General features: G+C 42.0%; 1 protein-coding gene across 13 annotated transcripts in view; it reads right to left on the bottom strand.

Moving 5' to 3' along the window:
* Nucleotides 1–23189, bottom strand: part of ZNF462 (zinc finger protein 462) — a 108526-nt gene that overhangs the window by 54251 nt on the left and 31086 nt on the right. For 8 of the 13 annotated variants that reach the window (XR_005600201.1, XR_005600200.1, XM_039543612.1 and 5 more), the window contains 2 exons: nt 6583–6834; nt 640–6116 (listed from right to left, as the gene is read on the bottom strand). Coding sequence is in view for 11 of the 13 variants with exons in the window: in XM_039543606.1 (XP_039399540.1) it covers nt 640–6116; nt 6583–6834 (5729 nt within the window). In the remaining 2 variants the exon portion in view is untranslated. Of the gene's footprint in view, nt 1–639; nt 6117–6582; nt 6835–7032; nt 7821–7885; nt 8702–8860; nt 8985–9170; nt 9222–23189 lie in introns of those variants that run through there. The other 5 variants (XM_039543609.1, XM_039543608.1, XM_039543613.1 and 2 more) reach the window with 5 other exon arrangements.

The following is a 23189-nucleotide window of genomic DNA, read 5'->3' as shown; positions in this document are numbered from 1 at the left end:
ACAGAGTATTATTAATTTTTAATTACAAGGCCAAATTATGCCACTGGGTGACTCTGATATAAACTATGAGTCACTCCTTTGCAATGGTAAATAGTTACTCCAGATTTACACCAGTGAAACAGAACAACATTTGGTCCAAAGTTCATATGGGGCCTGATCCAAAGCCTGAAGTCACTAGAGAGACGCCCATTGATATTAACAGCCTTTGGTTGAGGCTTCTTGTCAGCTCTATTACCCCCATTACGCTGACACCGAGCCTTACTGAGTAGGCTATTCCTGAGAAGGAAATTGGTGTTATTACAAGGGATGATGACTGGGGGGGTGGTTGGAAAAGAGACAGAGGCCAGGGGCCTTCTAATAGAAAGTCACATTATTAAGTGCCAGATAAGGAGGCTACTCACAGGAGGAGAGGAGGAAACAGAAATCCCCTAGGAAGCTCTAGAAAGGGATACAGAAGTGGGTGGGGGGGGAGGGGGAATGTAATCGAGCTAGAACGTTCCATTGATTTACAGAACTCATCTGCACACTAAGTCACTTGCTTGCCTGTAGCGGTTTGGCTGCCAAAGAGCACATGCATGTGTACACTAATAATAAGCTGCCGGGGAGGGGGGTGGTGAGAGAACACACACACTCTCTTACCCTCTCTTGTTTGAAATCTGCAAAAGCACCATCTGCATATTTCTGCTTGCTCAAAAGCTGTTTCCTCCTCTCTTGACGTTTGGCACGCTTCTGGAATTCCTCATTGTGACTGTTCAAGTGTGAGGTCAGTTCTGCCATGCTATGCAGTTTACTATCACAGTGCTTGCACTGGTAGGCAGAGCTCTGAGAGCGGGTGCCACATCCCAGTATGGTAAAGTCTCTCTTCAAATCCTTGCTGTGGTGGTCAGTGTAATGCATACACAGCAGCTCGGCCGTGCTGAAGGATAGTTTGAAACATTTTATGCACCTGAAAGGAAGCCACTCAATTTCCTGAGCCTCATTCTCCACCTCAGGCTTTTCAAAATCATTTCTCTCCTCTCCTAGAGTCTGCTTTTCATGCTCGTCAGCATACACAGCTGTAAAGTAGCCCCCCAGCTTGCTCGCATGCTGCTTCTTAGGGAAAACGCCAGGGTGACGCTTCATGTAGTGGGACACGATGCCTTTTTTGCTAAAGGACTGGAAGGAACAAAGCGAGCACTTTTTCTTTTCCACCGCCCTCCTCAGCTCCTCACTCAATTGAGGAGAGGTGTCTTTGGGAGGCGACGGAATGATCACTTTGCTGGGCTTGTCACTTACCGTCCGGGAGGCTGCCAGGCAATGAGTGTAATAAGCGTCAATGTCATGCCGTTTCTGGTAGTGTGCTGCAAGCCCTTTGCGGATGGGGTTTGTGTAGGAACACAAAGCGCATTTGAAGAGGTTGTTTTTGCCTTCGGGCTGCGCCCGGACATTGTTGTGTTTGATGCGGTAGTGCCTGGCTATCCCCTTCCGGGTGGAGCAGAAATATTTGCACAGCTGGCAGCGGAACACCGTGTGAGACACGAGATGAGAGCTGGAGAAATGAGAAGCTGGCACGGTGACTTCTCCAATGTCCTCAGCAGCAATTTCCGGAGAAGCCTTTATTTCGGGGGTACCCTCCAGCTCCATGGACGCAGACACCTTCGGCGGTGACTGCGCAAACACGTCAAATTCAGGTTGGTTGTGGTATTTTTCATAATGAATTTTAAGCTTTTCCAAAGTGCCATGGGTATAAGGGCATAATTTGCATCTGTAAGCACCATACCCTTGCTTGAAAATCCTACTCGTTTCTTCCACATCATTCTGGGCCATGTCATTAGACTGCTCCACGTCATGCACAAAATCCTCAGCGGTGACCTTTATTGACGGATGCCGTTTCTGGTAGTGTGTAAGGACACCGTGGATCCGCGTATTAATGTATGGGCAATGCCTGCATTTGTACACCGCTCCTGGATTAATGTCTATGTCCTGTGCGAAATCTGCAGCTTTAACTTTCATGCCAGGATGTTTTTTGCCATAATGCGTCAGGAGCCCGTGCAAGTTATTGTATTCAGACTGGCACACCGTGCACTGATACGGTGTGGAGGATATCGCAGGGTTTGCAGAGGCCAGCTGGACATTTTTTTCCTGGGGAAGGCTGGAATCTTCTGCACAATCGACATCCTGTTCCATCTGTGATGTGGTTATCTGGTCTTCAGAATTAACCCTAGTCCCGACTTCATCGGACTGGGTCCCAGCTTTCTCAGCAGCATCTTTCTCCTTGATGATATCCAGCAACACAGATTCATCTCCATTCATGGCCCAAGGATGAAAAGCCTGATAGTGATTTGTAATATCCCAAATGGAAGATGCTTCAAAAATGCAGTCTCTGCATTTATAGGTTTTTGCCTCTGATGGCATCATTAGGGCTGGAGGGGAAGGATCTGGACCTGCCCAGAGTTTAGTGGCCATGTATGTATAATCAACATAATGCTCAGGATGTCTCCTTTGGTAATGCACGAGCAAACCGCTAGGCTCTGTATGTGAATAAATACACCATTCACAGTGATAACCAGCTTCTATTAAGCCATCCAAAAATGCCCATCGTAAAATGGATGTAACTGTGGCCTTCAGGCTTGGATGGTCTTTCTTAATATGCTTCCTCAGTGCGTAAAAATAAGGTGATGTGTAGGAACACTGACGGCATTTGAGAGCTCTTAGTTTCGCCTTGTCCCGCTCTGCATTGGAAGTGGGCGCAGGCATGCTGCTGGACAATTTTTTCTGGCCACGATCGCAAAGGCTCCTAATTGTGGCCGTGTGCTGTCTGATCACATCTGCATTGGCTTTGAAGTCACGATGCTTCTTTTGATAATGAATGAGCACGCCTTTAACTGTCCGATTTCCATAATCACAATGCTGACAGAAGAACATTTCATTCTCAAGGGGAGCCACAGAGCTCTCAGAGCTGCCCCTGTTCAGCTGCATAGACGCTGGTGGCCTCTGAATGCCAGGTGGCATTTCACCACCCCTCATCATTGCTGCTGTGGGGGGCGTCTGCCTAATGTATTTCGCAGTGACCTTTATTTCTGGATGCCTTTTCTGATAGTGAACGAGCACTCCCACCACCGAGCGGTTGCTATATGAACAGTGCTTGCAGTAGTAGAGTTCAGTGGTGAGGTCTGGTGGTGGTGGTGGGGGAGGTGGTGGCTGCGAAGCCATGTTGGACAGTTTTGGGGAGATGGGAGTTCCCAGCTCAAAGGACAGTTGAGCCAAGGCAGAACCCCTGTCGACAGACACCACCCGCATGGTCTTCTGAATCCTGAAATATGAAGCCTTTTCTTCAGGGTGTTTTTTCTGATAATGCACCAGAACAGAATGCATGTTAGGGCTTGCAAACGAACACACATCACAGTCATACACCACAACGCTATTAACTGAAGGCTCTTTCTGATTTTCACATTCTGGACTAAAACTCTTTGAAGCATTTTTGTTAAATGTAGCAGGCATGCCAGCCCCGCGGGCCACTGGGGTCGAAGTTGCCATGGTCTTGGGAGCAGAATTCAAGATCTCTCTCAGCGTTTGCGACTCTGCATTTAACCCTTCTTGCTGCTCTACTACATAGCTTGAAAATATCATTGCATTGTTAATTTTAACAGTTGGGTGCATTCTTTGGTAGTGTGGCATCAAGCTTCTAACATTCGGGCTAGTGTAAGAACAAAAGCGACAGCGGTAGATCAGATCGGAATGATCGAAGTTGAGTACATTCATAGCTTCAGGATGATGCTCACCATAATGCTGCTGCAGGTCTTCAAAGTTGGTGTAGTCAATGTAACATTCAAGGCATCTGTACACAGCACTGTGATCATTAGGGTCTAAGATATACCTAAAGCTGAACTTAATGTAAGGGTGCATCCGTTGGTAGTGGGTGCTAACACTCCTGGCAGATTTGTTACTAAAGTCACAGTGTTTGCAATAATAAAGCCGTCCGGAATCATTAAACTCCGCATTTTCACTGTTTTGATCAGATCCATACATACTCGACTGGCTGCCCAAAAGAGATGCATTAGGCCCTTGATGATCCTTCATGTTGACAGAAGAGCAGTAATAATCTTCCTCATCTTCAGATAAAGTTAGCTCAATTTCTGCCCCATTGGTGGAATTATAATCATGCGGCATGTTCCTGAAATTAGTCTCCTTCTGAGAATCATTAGTATCTCTTCCCCACATTTGCTGAGGTGCATAGGAACTAGACACCTCCATCAGTGGCTCTGTTTGTTCTTCTTCCTTGTCCAATTCTACTTCTATCTCCACTTCATTGTCCTCCTCCTCCTCTTCGTCATCCTCTACATTAATCACTGCATCTTCTTGTTGCTTGTTTTGGTTGATTTTGCTCTGTAAGTTGCTAGCTATTTCATCAATTCTAGTTCGCTTCTTCACGGGTGATAGATCTAGGGGAAAGTCATTTGTCAGTTTTCGAGAGGCCTTAGCTACAAAGTTATTTTTAGATGATAACCCAAGAATTGAGGTCTGGCTTTTCTTCACAGTGCTGGAGGCAGCATGGGCATCCACCTCACTCTCTTGTGGAGCATTGGATGACGGTCCCTCGTATTTTGGCAAGTTATCACAAAAAGAATGCTTGTGTTGTTGATGAACTCGGAGACCTTTCAAAGTAGTTGTGGAGTAGTTGCACAGCGTGCATTTATAGGGGTGCTGTGAGTGGGGTTGAGGCGACTGCTGCTGTTGCTGCTGCACGGATTCCATCATTCCGCCTGACTTCCTGCCATTTATATTTCCACTTTCATAAGACACTGTGCTTTCATTCAGAGAGGAGGCTATGCTTTCACTCTGGGAATTCACAGCATCCCAATCTGATGTTGTACCTGTATGACATTGTTTATGAGCGCCAAGTTTTAATGAACTCTTACAAGTGAAAGGACATTCATCGCACTTGTATACAGCCGTCTTCCCAGACAAGTGGATGTTCTCAATATGGCGGGAGATGCTTCGGCGGTGCATAGTGAGGAAAGGGCAAAAAGGACACTGGAACCTGTTCATGTATCTTCTAAAGGGTATCCCCTTTGTTTCCAATAATTTGTTACCATCAGATCCCATCAGCTGCTCTGCAGACATTCCTGAGGTCTGGTGATCCATGGAGTTCAAGCCGTTCTCACTGTCTATTTCATTTAGCTCTTCATCAGAGCTAGAGTCATTTAGCATACTATTAGTTTCCAGGTCAGCAGAAGAATTTGTCATGTCAGCTATTCCATAGCGGGATCTGTCAGACAAATTAACCATACCAGAGTTATGAGGTGACTTAGGCTTCATTTGAGGATAAGACACAGAAGAAAACTTTGAAGATGTAGAAGAATTGGGTCTGATAAGGGAGTTACTCATAGAACCTCTGAAGTTTGAGATATTGGCATTCGACATCTCACGTCCTGTAGCATTCATAGAGATATAGTTGGAGTTTGGGGCGGAGTTTGGTGCACTCTTGTTCTGCACATCAGGCAATCCGGTTCCATCCTGTTGCTGTCTCAGGCTTGACAGTATTTTTACCATGCTGCGATGCTTCTTCATCATGTGGTCACACCAGCGTTCCCTTCGAGGAGTCTGATAGCTACACCATTCGCAGCAAAAATTGCCCCTGGACTTTGTTAAAGGCTTGACCATGGATTCCAAGATGCTACGCTCTACTACTTCAGCAGGCAGCTCCTTGCAAGATTCCTGTACTGGCACGGATGCAGATGCAGATTCAGATATGGCAGCTGCGGCGGCAGGGGGAGTCGAACTCTCCTTTAGATTATTTTTGTGATACATTTTCTGGTGCTTAATAATCCTTGCACGCCTTGGCGATTTATAGGTGCAGAACTGGCAAGAGAAAACTTTGCCAAACCCTTCATGCATCATGATGTTGTAATTTAAGGATCCAGCAGCAGGCGGCCCCACCGAGCTCCCTCCAGATTGTGTGCCATGCACTTTTCGGGTATGTTCTATGAGAAGGTTTTTGGATCTGAAGTAACGCACACAGAATTTGCACTGGAAAAACTTGTTTGTTGGTTTAGGATTTGGGGCCATGTGCTGGCTATAAAAACTCTGGCTATGGCTATAATAACTTCCAGTCCCCATCTGAGCTGCATTTTGCCCTAAAAGAAAGAAAAAAACCCACAAGAAATAAATACATACAATTTCTTCCCCACCTACCACTCAACGATATAATACAATATTCAACAAAAATCACATCCCATTGGGTACATCAATATTCCAGTGCATGCAATGCACTGGACTATCTTATTTATGATTCTCTACTGCACATATTGCAAAACTCTGATATGTGGGACATAACGTGGAATATGTATTACTTCTAAAATAAAGTTTTTTTAAATAAACACACTAGTTTCAGAAGTTCACACAAAAAAAAACACTTCTAAAATTCTTGATGATAAAAAAAACAGATAACTCCCCATTTCAGTGGTTACATACAAAACAGTAATCAGAACTGATATGGCAGTATAATTACTAATGACAATGCTCACTTTGCTGTCATTACAATAAAATTAATGAAAATTACAAATTAAAGACAGGCAACAAGAAAGAGGGGTTTATGTTTACCTGCAATTTCATCTGCAATTGTAAATTCATCCTTTACAGAAGAAAATTCAACCTCTGTCTGGTTGCTAGCATTCATGGAGCCAGACCTTGGCTGGCTAGGACTTTCCTCAGAAACATCTGTTGGCTGCAAAAAAGCAGTGTGAACATCTTGAATGTGAGCTTTAAGGTCTTCATAGGATGGAGCTCGAAAATCGCAGCCATCGCACTGCAGCACCTCCATGGTCCTGGATAATACTTTTACATCAGGAAATTCTGAAAGAAAAGGAATGTGGGAGAAGCACTTGTTACAGAAACACCATTCAGTGAACTGTGACTAATAAATAAAACCAAGCTTGTCAGCAATAAGTTTTAGTAACCTCCAGAAATGCTAACATTACAGAAGCAGGAACTCAACTTTTACTCAATATGTTGAAAGGCATCAAGGAAATTCAAATTAACAGAAAGTCCTACCTAAATGGCTCACGAGTTGCTGAGCTGGGCTCTACAAATATTCAAGCCTTCTGACCAATGGATGTTGATTCAGTAGACCATGCCTTCTTGCCTGTTCCCTTACTCAGGTCCTTCCTATATGGGCTTATTGTTACATCTGCCTCAAATAAAGACGTGGGAAGCACACGTGATTTGAGCAGCTCCATTACTTCCAGCCATTCATGCATTGATGTTTACTATTAGAAAACAGCATTTGTGCCTCTTTTCGACCAGCACTGACCTTCTTGTAGGTTCGACAACTACTGACTACTTCACTGCCAAAGATTAAAAAGCCTCCACTGGAAACTTGCATTTTCAATTAGTTTAAACATCTAGTCAGTTTTGACCTTGATGGAAAAAAGAGACATTATGGCAATGAGAGATCTGGATACGTTGACTTTTGACAGATTGTTGCACAACCCCTAAACAATTCCACCAAACACAGAAGAGAGCTACATTCTTGGCTGAAATTCCCATAACTATGCCCTGAGTTATACTCTGTCTCTGGGATCAGGATTTTGATGGGCTGGTGGATGGTAGAAGAAGGGATTTCTGCTCTCATTTAATAAAAACACTGCAACAGCACAATGGAAATAAGAATTAAAAAGACCACTCCCCAAAGTTTCATGGCTTCCTAGGATTCTTCCACAAACCCTAATTTGATATACAATGTGACACACTGATCTTGGTAAAGTCAAGTACTGTAGTTCAGTACATGACCAGTTAATCCAGTGAGACATAATTCTGGGGGAGAATTTGTCTCTGTGCTCAAAATTTATGTACTGCTGTAGAAGAAAGACAGGGAAAAAAAAGTCAGAGACAGAGGTCCTCCTACCTCATATGTTTCTTGGGCACAGTAGCAACTTATTATCTTAATGAATGAATTACTTCTTTAAGTTTCCCACATGCTCCACTGGGCTACATGAACCCAGGACTTCCAGAGGTCTGACAGAGGGAACGGCAGCCAAAATATTTCATGATGAAAATTCCATTGTACAATATAAAATTACTTCTACAGCAAGATCAAAGTCCAATAATATTATGTCAATGCAATAAAAGAAGGCATTGCATCAGGATTTTACATACAAGAATGTTCCTGATAGCCTGCTAAAATAAACTTCTGTCAAGTCAAATTCTGGACAGACTGAGCACACAGACACTCCAGATGTTTACCTACACTACTATGCACACTGCATTTTGTCCTTTTTCTCCTTAGTCCCCCATAAAGAAAAGGAACACTGCACCAGCTTCTTTCCAGCTAGCAAAGACACAATAATCAAGATACTCGAGTTTTTTTGTGCAAGTACCAGACCAAACTGTGTGGAAGAGGTTGCTATCTCTGCTCTGGATCAAATTACAGCAGTGAGTGAAGCCCCACCCCATGTCTCCTTTAGCACAGTCCATTAGACCTGAAAACAATTTTTTTTCCATGGAGCAGACGACTCCTGCATTTAGAGCACTTCACAGAAAAGCAGATCATCCAGTTTTCACTGCCCATCCCCCAAAGCTTAGTCCTTTCATCTCAGCCAAACAAGCCACAGCTCTGCTGAATGTGTTTATCACACTTTCAAGAGATATGAGCTCCTGCGTCACTGAAGCTTTAAGACTCACTAAGCTGCCCTAGTCCTCTGAGCTTTAGGAGCAGCCATTTTAGCTCAGACAACTCATGCACTCAGAGGCTGAGAGCTTCTAGCTTGTGCACAACATGGCCTCACTTATCTGAGCTTCATCTCAAGAGCACACGATTTTAAAAAAAATTTTTTTGCTAGGTTCATGCTAGAAAAAGCCTCATCATAAGAACACTACTTGCCTTCTTCTTATGATTTGCCTTTTTCAACAGAGAATTAGCTGTTTCCATGCACTGTCAGAAACAGCACCTTTTCTCCCTAACTGATCATTTGCAAAGATCTCTGAAGGTTCTTTTATCCCATGAATGATAAATGTGTTAATTAGTTCCAGCACAACAGTATTACTGAAGCAAGACACTTGTCCAAACTGTCCTGCAGACTGAAGCAGCACACAGCATGCCCTCTTAAACAGGGGGAGGGGAATGGGGGGAAGGAACCCTCCAGAATGCCTCAGCGTCTTGAGAGTCGTCCTTCTATGCACAGAAGACATACCATCTGACTCTGCTTGCCAGATTCCAAAGTCTAATGACCTTTGTTAATCACCAGCCAGCCTGTCTGCTTCAGCAAACTCTGCCAACAGACACACCCTTCCACACAAAGGCTGTAGCTATTCCTTTTAAAAGAGGTTCTCTGAAAGCTCCATTGTGTGGAAGAGAGGAAAAACAAAAACCTCCTTCCTTAAAACTTCGGTCACTTTAGAAAGAACATAACAAAAGTCTTGCTACTGTGTGTCTTTTGGGAACTTTTAGACCAATTTACAAAAAAAAACCTGAAGGAAGAAAAACTGAGCTTCTGAACAAGATAAACGCAACAGCTTCAGCGGTGCAGTTAGAGCATCTATATTATATAAAGTTACAATTCTTTAATATTCTGGCACTTTCTGAAGTTATTCTCAAGGATGCTAGCTGTTGTCTAGACAAACTCAAACCAGCAGTCTCCTTGTTCTGCTACAAAGCAAATTAAAGGGTTATGAGATCAGTAAAAGCAACAGCTTTTTTTATAAAATGACGGAAGAGCCTTTCTAATGGGTTCTAGCTTTAATGTTACTAGGGCCTCTCCCACAAAAGCAGCACTGAGTCATAGAAGAGGTTAATCTCACAGCAGATGAAAGGAACAAACATCCTCAGGTATAGCTGAATGGCCTTCAACCTGATGTTTTCACTAAGGCATGTACTGAAATCACAGTGAAACTTATTTTGTGAGGCAGTTTGCCTTACTATGTACACATTTATCTTTAAAATTCAAGCACTGTGTGAACAAAAAAAACAGAAACTTGTAGTTTGGGCTAAACTATCCAAAGAAACTGAAATGTGATGCATTCCTTATTTTTTTTCTTGTCTGCAAGGGATATGGAACCAAGAGAGACCCATCTATCAGAAAGCAAAAAAGAGCACATTTTCAGTGCAGATGTTGATCGTCTGTCAAGACATGCACCAAATAAAGGAGACAAAGCAAGATTTGCACAATTGTCCATCATGAGGCAGCAAAGGCAACACTCTCTGTAGGTTCACATACCAACACTGCCTTCAACATTCCGATTTTTTAGTAAACACACACTCTGTTGGGTTTTTTTCCAGATATTGTGACAGCAAGATTTATTTATTTTTGTTACCAAATCAGCAAAATCAAAAGCAGAACAGGAAGCTTCTGAACGACCAAAGCAAAGTTTTAAACAAACAAACAAACCAAAAACAAAAAGCCCCCAAATAACAAACCATTCAAGGAATCCATATATCAAGCAAGACCTCTAAAATATTCCAACCCATGCCTTGTGACCATGCTAACTACGATATCATAGCTTCTAAAATATCCATATTAATGTCAGGCTACTCTCCTCAGGCAACTAGGGAAAAACTGAAATTAAATACACCACTGTCTAAGTTTGTCTAAATTTGTTTGGTCTACATAGAGCGCAACCTTTTCTTAAATTATATGGCTGTTTCATATGAAAAAAGAGTCACTCTGATTTTCCAACTGGAAAAAAATACTTGAGCAAACAGATTCCCAAGTTTTTGTAATTTTAAAGCTTCAGGCTGAAGTCTCCCATTCTCTCTACCTTTCTTCTCCTAGAGCTTAGCAACAACTGAACTTCGGTACAAATAGTTTTGAGGGACTTATTTTTTTTTAAGTGTGTGGTTTTGGTGCTTCAAAAAACAAAATAATTGTGAAGCCTAAAGTATTGTGACCTCAAAACGGAGCTTCTAGGGTTGACTACCCATCTGTTCTGTTTTGAGATGGAGTCAACAGTGCTTCTACAAGTTAAGAATACCTACATGAACAACCACAACTGAAAAGGTCATGCCGAGCACACACAGAACATCCACCCAGCTCAATTTTAGTATCACCACATTTAAAAATGAGTACTCCAATTTTCTGAGTTTTCCAACATTCGGAAGATCAGAAGCTTCTTTAGACCTAGCAAACAGAAGGCAAACACAGTTTTCATTTTGTTCACTTTAAATTTTATTTATTGCCAAGGTGAAGTTGATACAGAGCCACCCTAGGGTTGTACAGTTTATTACAGACGCACTGCTGCTAAACCTGATACAACTTGACAAAATTTCCTTGGAGACTCATTTTACTTGGCCAAAACAGATCGGCATGAACAAAGGGTTTTAGTAGAGATCGGATTCATGCGTTTGAGCAAACTTCTCCTCTGACAAAGTGTAGGAGGCCTCAGCATTGGTCTTTTTTTTTTTTTTTTTTTGGTCTGTTGGAGCTTAATCTCCCAGAAATAAACTATGAAACACTACAGCAATGTGATTCACCAGCACCTAATTATAGACATTACAAAATCTTCAAGAAATAGAACTTGAAATCTCACGAGTAACACCATAGGGTATACGTTTTTTCCTGACACAGAAATCAAGATTTTAAAAGATGCCAGTATTTTACAGCTGCAGAACTGTCTCCTACTATAGATTAGATTACTAGTAAAATGCTTTATTTAGCCCATGCATGTGTGGCTTCTGATCTTCTTTTCTTACGTTGATTTTTTTAAAACACTATCTATATTTGACCATTCAAGACACCAAGATTAAATGACCCATTGAATAAAACTATGGGACTTTCTAGCAATGGAAAAGCTGACATGTTTGAGAAATGTAAGCCTGAAGGGTGCTATAAAAAGGGTGTGTCTTGTCATTTATATTCTTCACAGAATAGAAACAATGAGGAAATGAGAGACCAAATTTGTGCCCTCAGTTATATCCATGCAATCTCACTTGAGTCAGTGGTTTCTTTCAAAGACTACCTAAAGTCGTTTCTTTAGCAGCAACCTCAATCCTCTCAGGAGCTTTGTCGGAATTTTTTTTTCTTCCATTTTGTATTAGGAATGAAAAATAAAATCTATTTTCTTCCCTTATCTTTTTCATTTTTGTGGGGTTTGATGGTATTACATAGGTTGCAGTAGCTCACTTCATTAGCTAATTCAGGATTCCAGTTTGGATACAGTGTAGACTCTAAAGTTAAAGTCTGCCTTCAGTACATGGGTACAGACTATACAGTCAAACTCCCTGTATGTTAACCCAATGGTTAAGTCTTCTGCATTACATTTTGAAAACAAAATGTATAAAAAAATAGCTGCATCCATCAGTTAAACTCAATTCAAGTTGACTGTGTATGACCGTCATACATGCAGCATCACCACATTTTGGCCATTAAGCACTTATCCAGCTTCCTATGTGATCTCAATTTACCCATATTGAAAAGGCATAACATAAGACAGCATGAATAATCAAGAAACTCAGAGAGATACAAAAGTGTCACAAAACAAAGGTTTCAGGAAAAGAAACTACTGTGATCAGAGATGCACTATACCCCAGGAATAAATAATAAAACCACAATTTGAATAGCAGCGATAAAAGACCTAAACACCTCTGCTAGTGTTTGGATATACATTTTAGACAATATTTTGAATGTGGCATGAGCGTCAAGCCAGGTTTCACAAAATGAAGTCTACCTAGTATATGCTAAAAAAACCAGGAGTACTTGTGGCACCTTAAAGACTAACAAATTTGCTGAAATTCTGGTTGACTGCATTGTTATGAAAACCAGGCACTATGAAGCTCCACAAGGAGCAAGAAATGCATGTGAGCATAAACACACACACGCAGAGACAGACACACAGCTAAATTCTATTCTGGTCAATTGAGTTGCAGATTCTTTCATGTCAGTGGAGTTGCATCCACTTATACCCATGCTTAATTTGGCCCTTTACAGTGTGCGAGTCCATGTCACATGCAAATCATTTATAACATTAGGTCAGTGCAATGCTAAAAAGAGAGTTTTCAAGCTACTAGACATCTTGCAAAACCTTCTATCCTTAAAAGGAAAAAAATCCTATGTGAGAACTGTATTTTGATGAGACAGAGGGAAACTTCACAACAACAGTGTTGGGAGTTGGGACATAAAGTACTTAGACCTTTCAGTGAGCAAGAACTTAAATTCTCAGAAAAGGGTGTTTTCTTCTTGAGACCTTGACATTCACACATACAGAAACCACTACTGCAAACAGGTCAGAGCAATAGATAAAGTGTTACTGGCGCAACCTGTTCTCCAAGGCTATGTCTTCACTGCAAGAAGGATGGGTTTCAGCTGTAGCAGGATAACTGACACTTGTTAACTATCCCAGTTTAAAACCCTAGTGGAGACAATCCACTGTTGTTTCTACTGCAGGGTACCCAGGCAAGGTCCACAACATGCCTACACCTGCAGTTCACTTTGCCTAGCTACCTTGCAGTCCAAACAAACAGTGCCTTGTCACCACTCGGGTTTTACAGTGGGACAGCTCACGCATCTCTTAGTTATCCCGTGCTCAACACACTTTAATTTGGCATTGAAGACAAAACCCAAAATGATCTAAAATAATTATGAACCAAAGTGTTACTTGGAAAGAAACCAGGGGGGACCATGAGTGGGTAAGGGTGTGTTTAGACATAGAATTCCATGAGAACACAAGATGTTTTTACTAGTTCGAACTGCCCTAATACCAGCAGTTTTCATGATAATAATTCAATGGATTTTTTGCTTAGGATTCCAAATGTATGAATGAGAAGAATGACTTCTCCTTTAAAAACAGCTGAAGTTGCTGTCTGAATTCCTGGAGGATATTTCAAAATTGTAAAATTAAAGGCAGAATGCAGATATGCTGCCACATCTTAATTAAAAAAAAAATTGAGGGAGTTTATTAAAAGCTACAACCTCTCTCAGCCTATTGAAGTCCAGTTGCCAGAAACCAAGGGAAAACTCAGGCCTTGGGCAACCAGACTTCATCATAACAAGATCAGACACAGAAACATTGTTTACAAGTTTCCCAAAATTAGATGCTTAGGCCTGTCTGACCCCCAAAAAGTTGCAATCTCAGTCATCGCTGCCATGTAATTCAAAGGATAAAAGAAGACCCTCAGAAGAATGCCTAGGGGAAGATAGTTACCCTTACAATACCAAAAAGGGTCTGGCGACAGGGGTGCTGGAACAATTTACATAGTAGGGGTGCTGAGAGCCATTGAACCAAACTGTAAATCCTTCACACGATGGAAACCACTTGAAGCCAGGAGGTGCGGCAGCACCCCCCATGCCCCTAGTTCCAGCACCTATGTCTGGAAAGGTGAATGAGAAGAATATGATCCTCCAGAAAGATGTGGATATAATGCACTTTTTCTTCCCTAAAAATTTAGGTAGTTCCTTACCTGTGTTATTGGATAACTGTAGCTGGGGAGAGGGGAGTGGGGGTTGAAGAAGACTCTCTCTCTAGATAAAAGGAAATTCCCTGGAATCAATATGTAGAATACTTCCTTGAGCATATATTGCAAGAAGATCCAACAACAGCTTTACTCAGAAGGGGAAAAGGTAATTTCCTAGCAGGTTCCTTTAGTTCTCCTATACAAGCCCAGACAGGAGGGTTTGCTTCCTCTTCCCAGCAGGTGAATAAATAAAAGTACTGAATCCTCTTCCTGGAGAAAACCCTCCAGGGAAATAACTCTATTAAGCAGATCTGAGATTCTAGTAAGTGCCTTTCAGAGGAAGATGCTATTAGACAAAACCATCTTCCAAAGGAAACATTAAGCTAATACATTTTGTAAAAGCCCAAGAGGAACGGGCCATGACAGGAACAGGACAATGGAGAAAATCTAGAAGGCAAATGAGGCCAGTTGTCCTATTCACATGCTCAATGCTCAAGGAAAACTGACTACCTCAGTGGCACCCCACTGACTTCTCAACAACAGACATTCGCTTGCAAGAGGCTGGTTCATTGGCCCTCCTGTGAACACTCTGGTATCAGAGCCAAACAACTAAACTGACTTGGCTTTTTGCACCAGCCTCCTGAGTGTACTTCTCACACTGTAGAAAACAACTGAAAGATCTTTATTAATAGCAAGTTGGAGGGTCACCATAAATGCCAATTTGCACCATGCAAACTGTTACAAGAGCACACACTCTGTGTATATATAGTTAATACATAAGGTGCCTGGAGACAGTGCTCAGGAACACAGCAGCATAAAGCCGGGTTTTGTAGAACCAATAAAACTACTTGTTGTGCCCTGCAAATAGTTTCCTCTAGCAGCTCATTACACAATGGATTACAAGACTCTTCAGCATGGCAGAACCTCATTAAAGTTGGCTGTCTTGCCAAGAAAGTCAACAGTGAACACAAGTCAGGACTACCAGGTTATATAATCAGGTTCCCTCTGTGGTGAACTGGCTATAGCTAGCAGGATAATGCTCTCTGCAAAACAGTCCAAAGAATCAGGAAGGGCAGAAACATCACACAGCAGAACTGTACACTCATCTCCGGTTACTCTTCTGCTCCTAGTGATCCCTACAACAGACAGACACAGATACTTCCTAACCCAGCCTTCTGACCATTTGTCCCAGTCACAGTTATAAAGGTCTGACTGCTTAGGATGCATGATTGATAAGCTATGTGTGTGCATTAGGAAAGTCTGAGTTTAGTATCCAAGAAGCTCAATTTACACAGGCCACATGCTGTATGTAGACTTTACTCTTCAAACTGATGACACAGCTAGGCCCAGGTCATGTATCTGTGAGATAAATAAAGATCCCTGAAATACTACATTATTTTATGGGCCCAGGGATCTGAAACTTTGTGATGGCCATAAAACAGGAGGTTCCATTTCCCCAAGGTCAGCCAGCATACTGATTCCAGGCCAAAAAGCAGAGCTCAGATCTGGTCCTGATGCTTACAAAAATCCTCAACAAGGAAGAACACAGAATAATGAAAAGATATGCCTCTCACAGACTAGACAAACAGGAGTTCTGCTGGAGAAGTGTTCCATCTGCCACCTTGAGATCTAGACCCAGTGCTATATTGCATCAGTGCTACCAGAGGATTTCTAAACTGGGGGGTGTGAGGCAGGGGAAGAGACCCAAAGTAATACTGTGGCCGGAACACCTAAATAAATTCCTGGGGTTGTTTCTAACAAGTGCTATGCAATGCCCAGTTGGGTACGAGTACTAGGCTCCTAGCTGGATGAAGTTCAAAGCATGGGCTGAAACCCAGAACTACACATGAATCAGTTCCATGGAGAGCATCAAGACTTCATTCTACGGACTCCTTTCTTCATGAGCATGAACTAACTAAGTGTCTTCTCCATGAACTCAACTAAGTGAGGTCTCTAGAGTGGAGGGTGTGGTTTTCTTAATCAGCATTCCAAAAGCTCTAGATGCCTGTAAAGATTTATCATCTTATTACTCCTATTTCAAAAGAGCTGACCTGTCTAGAAGCCTTCCAAGGAGAATGAGAAAGGGTAGTTACTAGCAAGGTTGTAACCCTGTAACTTTCCAAATTGCAAGTGATAAAACCAAAGCATTGCCAACCACCAGCCATGTTCCAAGGCACCAATAAGTCCAATTAAATTGGAACCTGGTTGACAAAGCCAAGTAAGGGGCAGCCTATATGCTGTGTAGTGTTATCTCACTAAGATTCAGAGCCCATGTCATACATATAAGGCCTAAGAGTGCTGTCAGTGGCTGAAGTTTCCCTAGGGAACAGAACGTCTCTAAAGATGTCTATTTTGTTGAGGCTTCAAATCCTCAGGTAGAAACAGAAATGTCTCTACTCTTCACCACAGTCTTAGGAAGTATTCCTCTCACTACTACTTTAATGCAATGCTTATTTCCTGGTATCCTAAAGTCTCCTGAAATTCCACATGCCTTGGACAAAGAGTGGAATCTTCTGCTAACTGGCCAACAAGTTTCCTCAGGTCGATGCAACATACTGCTGACCAGTTTATAATGAAACACAGGACGCGATATCATTTGCCCATTGAGTTCTGGCAAAATACCAGCAAGGATCTCTTCCTCATAGCCTCAGGCAGGATCAGAGAAAACAGTCCAGCCAATTTACTTCCCAGTGCACTTCAAAAGAGTATTTGACAAACTGCTGTTAGCACTTACCTGGACCAGTATTAACACTGGGTTACACAAAAGCCCTCTCAAGACCACTTTTGCTGCATCTAGCTGGGGGGCCGTTCCTTTGTCTCTTTGGGGATGGAGGTTACCAACAGCCATGAAGTCTCACTCTTGACTCTACTCACCACCAATGTCATTGACTAGATTGAACAAGCATGAACAGGAACCCCTGCTGGTGTCCAAAAGAAAGCGCTGCCTCTTGAGGAAAGGCTTTGTGAAAAGCGACAGGTCCATCTCATGACCCCAGTGTCATGAGGTGGATGCCAATTATAGTTGGAACTCTAAACACCAACTCTAAAGACAACATCTTTGTGGCCCCTACTCTCTGCCTACTAGAAGTTTCAACTCTTCAAGAGAAGAAAATCTGCATTAGAATGAAAGGGGCTGCTTTCACCTCTTGGAGATTGGAAAAATTAAGTTCTGATGACAACAGACCCTCATACTCCATGAGAATCTTGCTGGCTCATTCAGCTCAGTTTTTTCCTTCTGCCTCCAGTTGCTGAAAGGAGTGAATCAGCACCAGTTTCTGCAAGCTGGTATAGGAAGACTAAGCGTAAAGTGTTTTTAAAAGGGCAATAACTTTTGGTTCAACGTTTGTAATTTGTAAAACACAGAAGCACCATATGTTGTCTAGACAAAACTAAACAAAACTCTGTTCTGTACTTAAAAAAAATTAAAATAAAAAATTACAGCATTGCCAGTAATAGCTCACAATACTAGCTAATTGACTGAGGTTAATGGAACATCTCCAGCCAGCAACTCTTTTGACTAGAGAGGCATTGGACACATTAAAGTAAGTAAAAGCAGCGTTGCCTTGCCCTGCCCCATAAAAAGGGTGTCTTCAGCAAAAGAAGTGTGCATTCCATTACAGCGGTGATGGTTCAGAACAGTCTCCAGAACAAATCATCTCCATCAACTTCTCATCTGTCAAATCACTACACTCCAATAGAGGCTACCTGTCCTCCTCCCTTAACTACTCCAAGCACAATCAAGTTAAGAAGAGAAACACTTTTAAACTGAGTTATATCAAAAAAGGTAAGATGCCAGAGCTCTAATGGAGGAGTTCTGTCCCAGTTTATTCCTTTCTGCCTTAAATAAGCTCTTTGAGGGTCAGTCACTGAGATCCAATTTCTTTTTCTTTCTTCAAAGAACTATCCAAAAAGGAAATGGGCCATAAAAAGGAAAAAATAACTAAGACTTTCTTTGTAAATGAGGCCCATAGCTAAGGGAGGCAATAAGAGATTATTACTGACGGCATCCTTACAAAAAGACAGAATCACTAAAAGTTTGTAGATACTACAGAAGTACAGCATGAGTAGAAACCCATAAGATACAAAAGCAGGAAAAATAAAGAGACTGTAAATGAATTAGAATATTAATTTTTTGGATCTAAAACTAAGCAAAGAGAATCAATTTCGAGATTAAAGCTGACTCACTATCATAAATTTTTTCCTACTGTGAGAATATAGTGCGTTAATTTTGTTTGTATGATCAGGATGCTGGATAGAAGCTGGTAAAACATTATGAAGCTACTGGTCAGATACCCAAACCATACTCCATTAACAATAAATATGCAAATTAGTAAAAATATAAAAATTAAATCTATATCTATTTCTAGATATACATTTTATTTACCTCACTTGCACTGAAACTTCTTGATCTCAGGATTTTAACACAACTGAAAGACAGATCCCAATATAGTAACAATACTCTGGATTCCTTGTTTTTACATTTTTCACCCACAGCTGATCTTTCTACATTACAAGTTAATTAGACAAACAACTGCTAATAATTTACAAATGGCTCATTAATTCTATTTAGCCACCTTGGACCATCATCAATTTCAGACTTTGCCCACATCTCCTTTCACAATAGATAGGCATGTCTTCTCTATGGGGGTGGGAGGAGAAAGGAAGAAAATAAAAGTCTATAGGACTGCCCACCTGAAAGATGCCCTGTAGATGTTTCAGTTGTCTTCATTTTAGGAGTTCCGGTTAATCTTCAGATTATACATATATATAAATTAAAATTGAGATTGTTTATTTTTTAAGGAAAAAGGAAGAAAATCTGTCCTGTGAGAATGCTTTCTTTAAGGCAAGGTGAACACAGGAACACATTTTCACTTTTCCTCCCCTAACAAAAGAAAATGCATTGATGGGTCTCAGAGGATTCTTTGGAAAGCTCTCATGAATGTGCTTAATCAACAATGGGAACTTATCCAAAAGAAAAAAAATGCCCGGAAGATATATGTCCCAAGACATTCAGATCAATCCAAGAAAAGTGCTGCCTTCCACTACTCTACGGGGTGCGGTGGGGGAAAACGCTAGATTTGCATTTGCATTTTATTTTCAGATGTAATTATTAAAAGTGATGAAGACAAGTCTGATAAGAGCCACGCAGCAAAGTGCCAAGAGAATAGAAGCAACATTTTCTTAGGCTTTGGCCTGAAAGTCTGACTCTTTACACCATTATAAGTTTAAAAATGCAAAGAAGAAATAGACCACCACAGAACAGACCTTCCCAGCTGTCATTCTGCAGACCACCAGTGGCCCATGAACACTCACCCTTGGTTCATGGCCCTGGTCACAAGGTGCTGGTTATCCTTCTCGAACAACTGCTGCAGTTGGCACAGTGCTATTAGCTGCCTGGGGTTGCTGTAACATTCTTCAACAATGGAAGAGGAAAAAAAGCACTCTTAGCTGCCAAAAGTATTAGCAAGCTCCTTCACCAAGACAGAAATAAGACAAATTCTCTGCAGGATGTGCATGTGTAACACCCATTTAGTATTACCAAGATGGCCACTCCTCTCATTCTCAGTCCTTCCCTCTCAGCATGGTCTCATACAACTTACAATCCCTGCAGCAGTCTTGGGTAGTTTATCTTGGCACGCTCTTCTAGTCTATTCTTCAGTCTTCAGGTCTTCGGTCTTCAGGGCACACCAGATGCAGACAGAATAGATAGGTACAAACGGATAAGGAACGTCTCACACAGTGATCAGAGTAGTCAGATGGCAAAGATGGCACTTTCAATTCTTCATTTAACAAAACCAAACAAAAAGCCCATGACCCTCTAGAATACCCAACAGAAGTTTCAAGCCCAGTGAGATACATACAGTACATAATACATCATGGTACCATTCAGGGTACCTGAAACCTTCAGGAGAGATGCTCTGAAAACAAAGAGGAGAATCCTTGAGTCAGGCAGTTAAACAAGAGAGACTGTTCCGCAACGGTAAACAGGATGCGCTGTAGAAATTACACTACTGTTTTCCAACACAAAAAGGGCATGACTTAGATTGGTTTTATTGATGGTTATGCAACTAGTTGGAAAATAAAATAATGTTCCACCCACGGGAAAACAAATCCCCGAACTTTCCTCCTCACCACTTTCCTGAGAGCTGCACTTGGCAGACTGAATAGCACTTCACAGCACTGGAACCCTCCACCTCCACAGATGAGGAGATGGCAATGGTTTGTAATGCACATATTGTTGTGACATTATGCTGTAGAACATGCATTATGCATAGGCTCTCTCAGGATTTAAGATGGGGTTGCATTTCTAAAAAAATCATGTTAAGAACTGAGGAATAAAGAATTAAAAAACCACATGGGCCAGAGCTTCAATTGGTGGAAGTCAGCCTCACTCCACTGGACTGATTGATTATTTACAGCAGCTAAGGCTCTGGGTGCATGCTTACAAGTACAAGGGAAAATGGAGCAATGGTTGATCCCATATAGGAAATGACAACAGACCTCTCTGTGTTATTATCAAGGGCATCCATTTCAAATAAGATCTTAACTGATTACACTGCCAGTCAGACACAATGTTCAGTAATACCACTTTCTATTCAGGCCTGCCCATTCGCTGGTCTTTCATTGCAAAGATGGTTATGTGAACTGTATGAGACCCAGCTGTAAATACCAATCTGTTTTGTGGGACCTCTTTGTTTACATGCCAACCTAGCCCTTAACACTATACCAAAGGTAAAGCATAATCAAAAGTGAAACTCTAAAATATTTAGAGTCCACTCTAGACATGGGCTAATACTTGAGAAATCATTGGTGAATATTTGTGTGAATAAAAACCACAACTATGCTTAGACATATTTGCATCTCTTTTCATTCATTTCCTGAAAGCATTCATACACGTGTGGGGGGGTTGGGTTTGTCTGCAAGAATGTGGAAAGTGAAAGTTTCATATTCATCTGAATTCACTGACTCAGTGGTTCATGCCGGAAGTGTTCACGTGGACATGTTGAAATCTCATTTATAAAGCTTCCAACCAAGGAGCAGAAACAATACTCTGGGACTAGTCATATACCACGTACAAGTCACTGAAGATCGAGCCATGCAGTCCATGTTAACAATTCACAACTAGCTCACAGGCTGAAATATTTGCCTACACTTTGGAATAGTGAACATAACCACAAAAATCCTACCCTGTTGAGGATACAACAGGAATGGAAAGAGAGGGTTGAATTTATCAAATAATGTCTGTACAGCTACAAATATTCCCCTACCCTGTTGCTAATTATTTGTACTACAGTAGCCTACAGGCCTCAGAGACTGAGGCCCCATTATGGTAGGACCTATCCAAAAAACACAAAGTAAGAGATAGTCCACGCCATGAAGATATTGCACTCTAATAGATGGAGACAGAGGGACAGAGATGGGGAAGTGACTTGCCCAAGGTCAGAGAGCAGGTCAGTGGCAGGCCCAGCAACAGAATCCTGGTTTCCAGACTCCTACTCCAGGTCCCTGTCCATTAGACCATGCTGCCTGTGCATCAACATCTCCAACATCCTTGGGTTTCCCCCCACCCCACCCCTCAAAAATGTGTGGGAACAAATCCAAAAGTTAGTTTTTTCCAAATGCTGGTGGCTGCACCTGCCATTCACTGCTGTGGCAAAAATAAAAAGCAAGGCCCTTATGTTTTGTGGGTTCAAAAAGGTTCAAATTGCATCGAGAGAGAGAACCGTGTCTCTTGAAAGCATAGGCTAGAATATCTTCAAGAAAGGCTTCCATTTTTGAGGCACTCCTACCACTTTCTTTGGACACTGGGATTTTCTCACAGCTACCTTTAGTTCTCAGATATCATTAAAGGCTTGTGGTCCAAGGATTGACCAGGAGAACAATTACTCCCACAATACAGGCAAAGCAACTGAGCTCTTGTAGCTCATAATGCCATGCCACAAGCGTAGGTGCCACTGAGATTGCATCATGCAGAAAGGTAGCTATCCCACAAATCTTTTTCTGCAAACTTGAATTGAGGCCTGCAAGAAGTCATGGAATTCAAACCGGGACTCTGCAGTCTGCTCACTATGAATCCAAGTCCTATGCACAGACACAGATCTGGAATAATCCAAACTTCCCAACATCCTCCCCTCTCGCACACCCCATTCTCTCTCTTCTTATCAAACACATTACTAGCGTAGCACTTCTCTGAAGGGATAACAATGGATAGGGTTGATCCTGAGACCCCAGAGACATTCCCTGAATTGCTGACAAAGGAAAATTAACGTAGCACGGTATATGTATGTTGCTGGGAGCTGCAGATTTGAGATTTTTCCTAGAGAGAAGACATCAAATGGCAACACTTCTTCGGGTTTTTACTCAACAACAGATCAAGACACCAACAGCAGCTACTGCAGTCTGAGAGGGACAAGCTAAAAGGTTAGGTGTTCCAAGTTATATTTACTGTGGGGTGGCAAGGCAAACAGGGAGATTACATCTTCACTGGCCAAGAGGCATGGGGTACAGCCAGAAGAGGACCATATCCCATTCACTAAACCCCTAGCTAGTAATAAATTCTGTGTGGCTGTTGTCATTCCTGAAGGAACCATCATACTGCCAGTGGGTAGCAGGCCTAGCTCCTTTCTCACTGAGCCAAGTCAACTGACTGGCTCTTGGACTGCCAAAGTCAGAGTGGGGAAGATGTCAGGTTTCTTCATGGGAGCTAGTGGGGAGCCTGGGCTCCCCACTCTTCGCCATTTCCATTCATAGTGAATTGCTAGGTAGGGTTTGGCAGTAGCAGATTGAGCAGCAGCTTTGGCGGGGGGAAAGCTTGCAGGACGAATGG

This window comes from Mauremys reevesii, linkage group 6 (genome assembly GCF_016161935.1).
Source record: "Mauremys reevesii isolate NIE-2019 linkage group 6, ASM1616193v1, whole genome shotgun sequence".
Taxonomy (NCBI): domain Eukaryota; kingdom Metazoa; phylum Chordata; order Testudines; family Geoemydidae; genus Mauremys; species Mauremys reevesii.
The sequence above is the reverse complement of the archived record's forward strand: the minus strand, read 5'-3'. Positions and strand labels throughout refer to the sequence as shown.